This window comes from Alnus glutinosa, chromosome 2 (genome assembly GCF_958979055.1).
Source record: "Alnus glutinosa chromosome 2, dhAlnGlut1.1, whole genome shotgun sequence".
Taxonomy (NCBI): Eukaryota; Viridiplantae; Streptophyta; class Magnoliopsida; order Fagales; family Betulaceae; genus Alnus; species Alnus glutinosa.
Window position 1 is genome coordinate 25,439,693 of NC_084887.1, and position 12,912 is coordinate 25,452,604.

A 12,912-nucleotide genomic window follows, 5' to 3' on the forward strand; every position below is an offset into this window, starting at 1 on the left:
CTCTGTTTTTGACGTCTTGATTTTGAATTGTAAGTCTTCATTTAATGTTTTTTAAGATAAAAGTTAATCTTTCCTGACAAGAAGTTATTTCGAATTGGAAGAAGAGAGGAGAGAGAGAGAGAGGCCCACAATATGACATAACAGTAGAGCTACCTACCAAATCTCAGCCCTATCTGTAACCACTAACCACTTGTCTTTCTTACCAACTTGGTCAAATCCCTCCCACACTCCCCACCCATCCGAGTCTAGGGCAGTGCTGCGCAGTAGCAAAATTTCCGAAATTCTTCCGGAAATTTTGCTTGTGGATGGCATTTTTGTAATTATTCATAATTACAAGAAATGCCATCCACAAGCAAAATTTCCGGAAAAATTCCGGACATTTTGCTACTGCCAAACATTACCCCCGAGTCTATTGCCTTTTGCCTCCCTCCCTCCCTCCCCCTACATATATGACAGATACCATATCATATCTCTACGCTCCCTGAAGAATCAAAATCATCTCTCTCTCTCTCTCTCTCAAACTCTTGTTTTCCATTCTTATCCTCATTAGTTTCAAATAATTGGTACAGACAAAGGCGGTAAGAACCTCGGAAAACATCAAACAAAGCTTATCCATTCCATTTACTACTCTACAAAATTTTCTCCATATCTATCCAGAAAATCCACCGCTTTATTCACACAAAACTTCGACGGCATGGGACGCTCACCTTGCTGTGAAAAAGCGCACACCAACAAAGGCGCCTGGACCAAAGAGGAAGACCAGCGCCTCATCGACTACATCCGCGCCCACGGCGAAGGCTGCTGGCGCTCCCTCCCCAAATCCGCCGGTACATCCATCCATCCATACATACCCATCTGTCTTGATTAATCAAATTCAACTCCTTTAGAAATCTATCTCTCTCTCATCAATTTTTTGTTTCCCTATTGTCTGTAGGATTGCTTAGATGCGGCAAGAGTTGCAGACTGAGGTGGATAAACTATCTCCGCCCTGACCTCAAGCGTGGTAATTTCACTGAAGAAGAAGATGAACTCATCATCAAGCTTCATAGTTTGCTCGGAAACAAGTAAATTAATTACCCCCTTGTTTCTTTTCAATCCCATGTCAAATGATTTGATTTTCCGCTTTTGAAGCAGCTTTATTAATTTCCCGAAGACTCTTGTTTGATTGCTGAGAAATTCCCCAAGTTCTTATGTGTAGTTTATATATGTGCCTGCAGATGGTCTTTGATTGCGGGAAGATTACCGGGAAGAACTGACAACGAGATCAAGAACTACTGGAACACGCACATCAAGCGGAAGCTCATCGGCCGTGGCGTCGACCCACAAACTCACCGCCCCCTCAAGGAGATCGCCGCCAACGCCGTAGCTTCCCACTTGGATTTCAGGAATTCCTCTCCACCATCTTTGCCGGTAGCCGGAATCAGCCTCGTGAATCAGATAAACAACAACAACACCACCACCACCCACAACTGTGCCACGTTGAAGCCGAAGACCGAGTCGGTTGAAGATGCGAACTGCACCAGCAGCGGCACGACAACCGAGGAAGAACCGCCACAACTGCCACAGCGACAAAAACAACAACGGCAAGAAGCGCGTGATCAGAGCGTGCTCAATTTGGAGCTTTCTGTAGGGCTTGGGCCGTTTCAGGCCGAGTCGTCTCGGCTGTCGCCTGGAAACACGGCCGAGTCGAAGCTCCAGCAAGTTCCTTTCCAGTTGTTTAATGGGACAGTGCAATCGGCCATGGTGGCTCAGGCGGTGTGTTTGTGTTGCCATTTAGGTTTCCAGAGCAATGAGTTGTGTAGGAATTGCCAGAACTCTAATGGGTTCTTTAGATATTGCAGACCCTTGGATTCGTAGATTTTTTTAATGGCTTTGATTAAATGCTTTCACCGGCCAATGTAATCATATATCACCATTTTTAGATATATGTTAATCATAACATGTAGAAGAACATATGTATCAGTCTTTGCAATTTGCAAATGATCAATTACTTTTTGGATTCTTTTGTCTTCTACTTTTGTAATAGTACCCTTATCAACACTCTCTATTGATGTTAGATATCATATTGATTGAATTCAATACCATAAATGACATAGGGAATCTCTTCCATCAAGTAATGTCCTTAGGGAGCCCCGACCTAGTTTGATATCTTCCACAAAATGTTCGAAGCTGCTTAAGCACGGAATATTTGTAACGCATCCCCTTCCAATATAACATCAAAACATCTCCCCGTTGAATAGCGTGGCGTATAAAGCAGTTATTGCCTCTGCAGCTATAGGTTCCATTATTGAATAATTATTTGTATTGATCGCATACTATTTGATTTATATCGGTTCCACTAATTTGCTTGCTTTAAGTACCATGTACGAGACGACAAGAATAGGGTTCGAGGCGATCTCTTTTATGGTTCAAATTAGATTTCACAGATTTAATGGTGTATTTGTTTGCGGATGGCCTCGTCATCTTGATAGATAATGATGAGTAATTATACTTAAGCATAATGTGTGATTTTCTTTTTATTTTTTTGTGGGTGATTGTGAAATTAAGACAATAATCCTCTTTTTTATAATGAGAGCAGTAAATGGGTGGATGAGGTTTGGCTGCGGTTAGGGACTAATACACGTGGATTTAGGTGCATGTTTTATTCTTGCACCAATTGCAGTACTAGTGGGGAGGACCAAGTGGGACACAGTGGCAATTCCCAGCCAGAAACAACTTCTCCCAACTTCCACTTGACATGGAGTTGCGTGATTTTTAGGCATATATCACCACCCTATTCAACTTAATGCACCAAATTGTGAGTGGATTTAGGTAAACTTTGCCAAAGATGAAGCCATAATTATGAGCAGCTAGCATGTGCCCGACCCAACTCTGATCCAAGTTGAACCTAATTCTCCTTACCCTACGGGCAACAGGATTGATTGAGACATCCAATAATTAACTGTCTAAATTGCTAACAGTTGTTAGCTACTAATGTTGGAAAAAAAAAATCATGGTATATTTTCTTGGTTACATACTTACATGTTATCGGTTAGGTTTAATCAAACTTGGGTGTTCAAGTATATCCGGATGCCAATTGCTATGTGAAGGAAAAAAAAAAAAGAAATTGATGTAATTTCATAATAGTAGGGTTGATAATTTTTAACACGATTTACAAATTTAAAATGAACTCAACACGAAATTAGCGGATTTATATTAAAGGAGAGTCTGATTTGTTTAATTAAATGAGACGAGTTGATTAGAGTTGATATATATATATAATCTGCGAACATAAACAAAATTAGTGAGTTATAATTAGCCTATATAAATTTATATATCTATCTCGACATCATTCAAATCCGACACATGATAAAGAATTGCTATGTCTGCATAGCAATATTGATAGATCCTAAAGTTTATGTGTACTTAAAATTGATTAAATTGAGAAGAAAATATCACGAATAGGGATGAAATATATCTCGATGATATCAACTCGTGCTAAAATAGTAATGTATGGCATATATCTGGCACTGACTCACTGAGATGAGGTTGAACGTCGAAGTAGGTTAAATTCTTTTGTCCCTGTACTTTTCAAAAGGAAAGAAAGTGGGATTAAGTTGAATATTCTATTATTCTTGGTGATCTGACATTTAACGAGCACATAAAAAGGTATTAGTCAGCTTCATTATGAACCCTGGTCTTCCTAATTAACTCGTCCGATAAATTAAACCCCAAAAAGAAAAAAAAAATAGAGACTTGAGATAAATTAAATCTCGGTTCCAAAACCTTTGTTTTAAAACAGCATATATATATGTTTTATATTTCAAATCTGATATATATATATAAAAGAAAAAGAAAAAGAAAGATCCATTTTCAAAAATTAGATGAAAATTGTACCATTGGTTAATTTGATTATTGTGGTTGGCCTAAATTGCAAGTATAAATCATATAAATCAATATTACAATTTTCTCAAAAAGAAGTTATGTTTTGATTATGGGAATGGGGACATTGGGTAGACCTACCAAACGTACGTGATTAATATTAATTTAATATGATAGATAAACCATGTGTAGGGAATCTTATTATAGGGTCCACTAAGAATGGTGGATCTCTCTCCGCACCAAATAAGTTTGATGTTGGATTGTTTAAAATTGAGGCTGGTAGGATTTAGTGCGTGCTGATTTGAGCATAAATTCATCAAAGAGGAACTCCTACTCAGCTCTTTTGACCCCTTAAACAACATCTTTATGACATCTTTATCTTTTCTATTGGCCTATCGGACGTATCATTTAATTAAACAGGTTCAATTTTTTATTTTAATCTATTAATTTTATGTTAAGTTCTTATCAAATTTATAAGTGAGTTGGGTAAAATCATTAAGATGGGTTTGTCCACTGCCCTTAGAGGCCTACGTTAGGGTGAAAACGAGCAAGAATTCAAACGCTTGCATCTAGAAGATTTCAAGATTTGAGGCTTTTAAGGGAACCAATCAAATTGGAGAATTCGTGATAATTTATGAGTGGCAGCGTCGGCTTAATGTTGTGGGAATTAAAAGGAATCTAAGCATAGCATCTCTGTGATTGGAGGAGGGAGAAGGAAGAGTGAAAAAGAAGAGATGAGAGAGACACATGTGACATGTTTGGGAGGTAGGTAACCGAATCTCTGATTAAAAGATGGAAAAAGAAACAGTTGGTTAGTTAAAAGGTAGGGAGGTGGTGGTGGGGGACAGTCAAAAGGAAGGGGCTGGGGCCCCGGGGTCATCAGTCATGTGCATGCTGCGTAGGAAGGTATGGGATTCTTGCATTAATGGGAATGGGATTTAGGGTACGACACATATTTGAAAATTTAATTTTTAAAATTGTAATTAAGCATTTTTTTTTTGCCCTTTCGGTATTTGGCCCAAGTCGGCTTTGCTATCGGTCTTTATCATCGGCCGTCACCAGCCGCCATTACTGGCGACTTTTGTCTCCCCTGGTAGAGACCACCGGCCTCGGTTTTCTTTTTCAAACTCAAGCCTCTAAGAATCTTTCGCCTTGAGTTTGATGGAGCATGTTAGAATATATATAAAATATTATTATAACAAGAAAAATTACAGTTTAACCTTTAAAATTATATTTTTTAAAATACAATTTAATTTACACAATCAATTTTTTACGATTTGATTTAAAATTATACTTTTTATTTATAAAATTACAATGCAAAACACACCATCAGCTTAAAGCGAGCCAAACAAGAATTCATTTTCAAGAAATGTCCGTCGTCATCCGTGCGATTAGACCTATGTATTTTTTTTTATTTTTTATTTTAAAAAGAATAGGATAAGGGGAAAGGTAAAATTACCACAAACGGTTGAGAGGCAAGTGAATTTGACACGCGCGATTAGATCTGTTGATAACTAAGCTTGCTTCCTCTTTTAATTTCCTCCCGTGCTTTAATTAATTATAATTTTTAATATAAATATAGAAAAATGACCCTAGCTACACAATTATATGTTTCTTAAAGTAGAAACAAGTGTTAAAGAATGATAAGAGTAGAGTGCATGTGCATGCATGTTTATTAATAGTACACAGCGCAGATGCAGATGGCGTAGGCCTAATTTAGGGAAGAAGCAACACACACATGACAAACCTCTACCTAACCATCTACCTTGCATGGCTGGTTGAATTTTTTTTCTTTTATATTTTTATTGTATCTCATATATTTAATTTTAGCAGATTTTACAGAGTAATGCTACTCTGAATTTTGCATTTTACATACAGGCCTTACATGTTGACCCCAATTATTGTTCAGGGGTGGCCCTCACCACCAAATATGGTGCAGATGACCAGATTTAGTGTGGTCGGTTTTGCACTAGATCGGACTAATCACCTCAAAAGTTCAGTGGGATGACCGACCACCCCCTTACCATCGAAGGTTGGTCGACCATCCGTGAGAGTGGCCGAGGTGGTTGTTTAGCCACTATTATGTAACGAAAAAAAGAGACTTCATTTGTGGGGAAAGAAGAAATAACGCTGAAGTCGTATTGCTGCATCGCACTGGCACATCAATGTGTATATCGTTATACAAGAAGTTTATACATTCAACCAACATCTTTTTTTTTTATTAATTTCATATATTAAGTAATTGAATAACGAATTTTAAGTCCTAGTGTATGTTGAGAGTAAATCGCCTGCACTGGTATTACAAAAATTAAAGGAATCTACAAGTTAAGCAAAACCTTATAAAGGGGATCTGAATCCTATATTATTCCTTGCCCAAAGAGAAGGGGGCGAGTGAGAAAGGGGCTTTCTTGCCCAAATTGAAGATTTTCTGTCTGCACAGATGGCTTCACGATTGAGCTCTTATTTGAATAAAAGATCGAGCTTCTCTCACATAATCCTGCCAAGAACAAAAGGGAACATGGATAAAAAGAGAGATCACCAATTACAAGGATCCTTGTCCTCGAAAAGGCACATAAATACGAAATTAAGGATTTTAGAGTGTTTGCTTGACATATATTGCAGGGTGAGATTATCAAAAGTTTTTCTATAAAGGAGTTAAAAATTAGAAACTAGATAGAAATTTGTATAACAAGAAAAAAGAGATAAAAGATAGCCTTTTTATTGTTATTTTTTCTTCATTTTAATTATCCATGTAACTAAATTATTGTGTAGGCATCTCTCTCTCTCTCTCTCCAATCAATTGGAATTGGAATATGGTAGAAATTTCAATACATTTGGCCATTATGTAGGCATATTTTTGTACTTGAAGATGCTTGCCCCAAGTTCATGATAAGATCGAAGGTCCAAATTGAATTAATTGCAGGCTTTATGAATGCCACCAAGACAAGTCTTCTTCTTCTTCTTCATAAAGTAGGCGGGGTCGAGCTGATTAGACACCTACTGGAATAGATAGGGCCCTCCCTTCAAAGTTACCCACTTCTTCCTTATTGCATAGGAATTGCGCCGCTGCCCTGCTGGATCTTAATCCTATTTCATAAAAACCCTTTTCAGATATGATCAATCCGTTAAACATGGGTACAAATTTAATCAATTAACATCTTTATTTGTACGTGCATATTAACTTTTTGTTTCTTTCTTCTCTTTGGTCATGTTTCCCAACTCATAAAAGTTGTTCATAGTGGTGGAAAAAAATAATCTTCCACCTATGAAGGCGCTTTATATTATGTGATACTAAAAATTATTTGTTTTTTTTTTTTTTATATTAATTTTTTTTAACGAAAAATTTGACTATTTCATTAATTAAATATTACAAGTATAAAGCTCATATATCACGCTTTGCAAAATCATAGCCATATGCTACGATGTTACATAGTTATAGATACAAATTATACAAAATTCTTACAAAAAAAATGTTATATATGACTTTCATTTTCCGCTAATCCATGTACAAAAATAATTAAAGAGCATATTTGCTCCGAACGAATTAGATTTAAAACAATGGTAATCAAATATTCTAAAAATTTATTTTAACCAACTGTGAGAGATAACCTCTCATGCATACCGAACTATCATCACACCTGACTTCCACAGATTGCCCATGAGGACAGATTTAAAAAGAAGAAAGCAGCAACCAGGGAGGAGATGAACGGCACAGCTTCGAAGTAGATAGACGGATGTATAACGGAAATATTAAAATGGCTAATTTAGTCGAAAAACACCTACAAACAAAACAAAAAAAAAAACAGAAATGGAGGGGAGGGTAAGAGCGGAGAGTAGAAAGTGAAAGGGAGATCGCTCTCTCCTCCTCTTAGATCCGTTTTTTGAGGGGTGAAGTCTAGGGTCGGCTTCTCCTCCCACTGCCCAAATGACCTTTCCTTTGCCGTTATCAATTGAAGGTTTTTTATATTAATTACCCTCATATTAATTTTAATTATTTAATTTATATTCTAACAATATTATTACAAAAAACAATTTTTAACTTTATCTTATATCAGACTATTTTTTCAAACCAAAAATAATAAACAACTTAAGAAACTCAGCCAATTACTTGCTTAGTTGCTTTGATTTGCATCCATAAATCGTGCGCGGTGCACCAATGAACAAAACAGAACATGGGAGGATAATTTTTGCACTATATTATGTAGCCTAGCCTTAGAATTTGAAGGAAGCTATTTATTTTTTTTTAATAGAATTTTTAATCGATCATGTTGGGGATCTGGATTAAGTTCAGTTAATCAAGCTAATTTTATAATCTTACGCCATGAGATCATCCTTCCACGTGAGATATGTTATGGTATAGTAAAACAAGGCAAACCGCACCTCTGCGATCAGCGATAGCATGGTTTTTTCGTGAAACGAGTTCCCCTGTGCGACGTGTGTCAAATGGGGGTAGCAACAATGAAGCTCGACCTGGTGACTGAAGCAATTCCCGTCAAAGCAATACGACAGAGCAGAGAGAAATAGAAAGAAAGAAGGAAAGTGGATAAACTCTACCTACCTGGAACATCAGACACGGCATGGGAGAACGTGATGGTTGGTGAAGGTTGGTAGATACGGTGACGTTTAAAATGGCAACTGTCTCTGTCTCTTTTAATCAATTTTGGGGGGTCTACTTCTGGAGCCCATTTTTTCTCTTTGTAGTTATTGATTCTATCTAACTATTCCATTCCCATTTACATATAATTATATTCAATTAATTCATTACATAAATAAGTAGTTATGCTGGTGGGACCGTGGGATGTTCTTCTAGAAGGCTAGACAAGATTCACGCTTCCAACACCTAATTTGGCTGCCACTTTGTTTTGCCTAAGAATGTGACCCCTTCCAGTGTCAACCCTTGCAGCCGATGTACCTTATTACACGGCGACGCCGGCACTGTCGGTTCAAGAACTGTCTTAAACCATACTCTATCACTATGTGTATATGTATACATGAACTTTCTTTCCCACCCCTTATTGGTTAACATACGTTTGACTTTACAATTTCAAAAAGTAAAAAAAGTAAAATGTGCCATTTATTTCCTGCAATTTAAATCTTCAATTTTAATCCGTTAAATTTGAGTTGAGTTCGTGTCGTGAATAATGTAAAAAATTTCAAGCCTTAAATTTTGAATAGGATCGTGTCGAGATATGAGTATAATATTATATAAGTCAATTCTAACTTGACTTATTTAATAAAACATCTTGACTTGGAAATGTCGGGCATACTTTTTATGGGTTGGAATTTCCAACAATTTTAACACTAAAATCTGCTAACAAGTTAGCAAAAATAAAAATTGTATCAAACCGTATAGACTTATATTATTTAAAATAAAAAATAAAAAATTGAGGTTTCTTAAACTAGTACGGGTCAGATCTAAGGTCTTTTTAGTATGGGATAATTGCACCGTTGGTTCCTGTGGTATGCCATAATTATTTTTCACTCCCTATGGTTTAAAAAGTTCATGAAAGGTCCATGTGGTATACAATAATTACGTTTTACTCCCTAGGTCGATTTTCCGTCTACCATTTTAATGGAATCTATTAGCCTTACACGTCAGTGCCACGTGTCACCAATAAGATGGCGACACGTGTCCATCTTAATAAAAAAATATAAATTTATTAATAAATAAATAAATAAACTTATTTTATTTTATTTTTTTAAAAAAAAAAAAGGCAGGCTTGGGGTGGCCAGGGGTGGCCCAGCCACCCCCAGCCTGCCCTTTTTTCTTCTTTTTTTTTGGTTTTTGTTTTTTCTTTTAAAAAAAAATAAGTTTTTTTTTTTAATAAATTTATATTTTTTTAATTAAGATGAACACATGTCGCCATCTTATTGGTGACACGTGGCGCTGACGTGTAGGGCTAATAGATTCCGTTAAAATGGTTGACGGAAAATCAACCCAGGGAGTAAAACGTAATTATTGCATACCACAGGAGCCTCCCATGAACTTTTTAAACCATAGAGAATGAAAAATAACTATGACATACCATAAAGATTAACGGTGCAATTATCTCTTTTAGTATTTAAGAATATTATTCGAGGGGAAGTCCTTTTCGTTTTCCCTTTCCATTTTGACTTTGGCAATTCATTTTTTTTTTTTCTTTTTATTTTTTAAAATACATTTTCCTCGTACGTGTATAGGACGACTTTCACGATGGAGTTACGACAAGAAGTAATTATCTCATAAAGTCTTCAAATTCATTAAAAGCATAATTATCTTGATCCCAGGTGATTAATTGCTACATCAATAATAGTAAGTGTCAAGTGTCAACGGTTGTGACTCGCACACGGCAAATTAAGAAACTATTACCAGAATTAGTTATTTGGCTATTTGTCTCAGACATCAACATTTGTAGAGTCAAGGTTTTTTCTTAGTGGCTACTGTTGGTGCAGTTTTCAATTTAGTGATGTGTCGTTTTTGATGACTAAGTCAAATTTTAATAGACAATTTCATAAGGTAACGAGATCATAGTGAAATTAGAGAGATTATAGTTAATTTCGTAAATGGGGTACCATCCTATTTAATTATAGGTACACAGTTCCGAAATAATTAGAGTGCTATGATACAATTTAATTAGGAGTTTGATCTCTAAATTGTATGGGACCAGATTTATCTTCCTAAGTGTCCAGTTCGGATAGTATACTTTATGTCAACTGATTTCATATAAGTATCAGGTATCTTATCTTATATTTTATATGATAAGAGCCGATTCTTTGAAAACTTGGAATAGAATCCTTCTGCACCTTGTTGGGAATTATGAGATTAGACCTTATTACATAAATTCTGGCCATAATTTCAGGATAAAGATTTCAACATGTTTCATCCATATTGCTTTGTGGTGATCCTAAGAAAGTCGTTCTTGGGATCAACTAGATATAGGCCTTCGGTATGTCCTTCTAGCATTCCGGAGACGATAATGTTTCGGGATCGTTTTTTGGTGCTCTTATTCTCGGTTCTTATGACCGAGGACATTCATAAGATTTTGCAATGGGTATCCTAGACCTTAATGACCGAGCGGGCCATGTCGAGTCGGTTGGATCGAATGGGCTTGGCCATGGGCTCACCTGACTTTAGGAATAATAATTTTTCCGACAATTACAAATTTTAAATAAATAAAAACAAGTTTAGGTACATTTGTCAGTGATATTTTCCGAAGAAAACAATCTACCTCAAATCAAGGGGTTGACCAAATTAAAGTTTTTAACAACTATTTTATATATGTATATTCCCAAAATGCTTACAAATTTGAGTGGTGACAATTGCCCCACTCACCATAAGGTGGCTCCTCCGGTGGTCACACTCTATTGTTTGACAAAGCAAAGTAGACAAACTCCACAAGAAATGCCCAAACCCTAGCCAATGGACATGCATCTACTCTAACTATGTATATCTCAAGTCATCTTGAACCTTGCTTATAACTTTTAAACACTTATTTCTCTTTGCTGTCGATAATATTTGACTTTTCTTTTTAAGCCCTTTAAAGCTATATAATATGTTAAGTCAACCTCGGGGTTAAGGTTTATTAAATTATATAGAATTAGTTTATATTTGGTCAAATTAAACTATCACAAAACTGTTTTCCTTAATATTTTTCAGACAATAAGTTCTCCCAATAGGTTTTTAGATAAGGCCCACTTTTCCAAAAAACTTTTTCAAATAAGGATCCAGGCCTTATTAGTTATCACTTAAAAAATAAATAAATAATAATAATAAAAAAAAAACTTTAAAATTCAAAATTTTTAAAAGAGGTGGAGGGTTGTCCATCCTCACAAAGGCATGCGTAACCCTTACGACTACGACGGGGACGTGGAACCCACCTCCTGCCTACCTCTTGTTTTATAATTTGAAGTTAAATAGATTAACTTCAAATCATGACATTTCATTTAAAATAGATAATTCTTATTTTATAAAATAAAATAGAAAAGATCATATTTCTAGAAGGGGAGCCGCTGAGCCGAATCCTCCTTATGGTGAAAGGGGTAGTTGTTGTCAACTTTAGAGGCTAGCCTCCTGCATACACCTTTCAAAATACAAGGAAATTTCTAAATTGTATGCTTCCTTGCATAATTCATTCTAACCATTTCTTTTAATTTTTTATTTTTTTTTTCCCTGGTGTAGGAAATTTGTATAAAATGAATGAAGCCGCTTTCTGGACCCAATTGTAGACTGGAATGGGCCAAGCATAACATAAGAAAGTGAAAATCTTTTCTAGAAGCCCATTTACTGCTGCAGATTGCTGAACATTGGGCTGAAAGAAAAAACACCTGGCAATTAAGCCCAAAATAGCTTTCTTAATGGGTCTCATTTGGTTAAATGGGTTTATGTCGATCCATTCCGTGAGGCCTACTATAACCCATGGAAATGTTGTGGGCTTTACGTACTTTAATTATATTGTTGGCGGTTGCCTACCAACACCCACAAACACCACCAAAAAGAAAAAGAAAAAAAGAGCCTTAGTGTCGGTGTCAAATAAATTCCCACTTGAAGTCATGCCCAGATATCTTAACAATTTGCATTATTTTCTTGCTTTTTACGAACATATAATGAAAAAATATTGACCTCATTCCTTTTCTTTTTTGACGTAACAGAGTTTATATATATATATATATATATATATATATATATATATATATATATATATATTTTGGTCAGTTAAATATTGTTTTTCTGGTCTGGGAAATTTGTGACAAGTGTGGTAGTTCACCCAAGTGACAGCTTTCTGGGCCACTTTGTACAATGTACTGGGCCATGCTATAAGCCCACTAACTACTACAGAATCTGAACCGTAAGGCCCATAAAACAACTGGCAATGAAGCCCAAGATAAGTTTCTTGATGTGTGAGGCCTACTTAGGGCTGTAAGCGAGCAAAACTACTCGTGAGCATACTCGGACTCGGCTCGACAAAGCTCAGCTCGGGATCGGTTCATTTATTAAACGAACAGAGCTTGAACATTTTTTTAAACTCGTTTAATAAATGAGCTGAACATGTCAATACTCGGCTCGGCTCGGGG

General features: G+C 36.1%; 1 protein-coding gene across 1 annotated transcript; it reads left to right on the top strand.

Moving 5' to 3' along the window:
* The first annotated feature begins 466 nt into the window (after nucleotides 1-466).
* Nucleotides 467-2,001, top strand: LOC133861966 (transcription repressor MYB6-like). The gene is made up of 3 exons (XM_062297799.1): nucleotides 467-827; nucleotides 935-1,064; nucleotides 1,218-2,001. The coding sequence occupies exons 1-3, from the start codon at nucleotides 695-697 to the stop codon at nucleotides 1,855-1,857; spliced, it is 903 nt and encodes a 300-aa protein (XP_062153783.1). The 5' UTR covers nucleotides 467-694; the 3' UTR covers nucleotides 1,858-2,001.
* The last annotated feature ends 10,911 nt before the right edge of the window (nucleotides 2,002-12,912 follow it).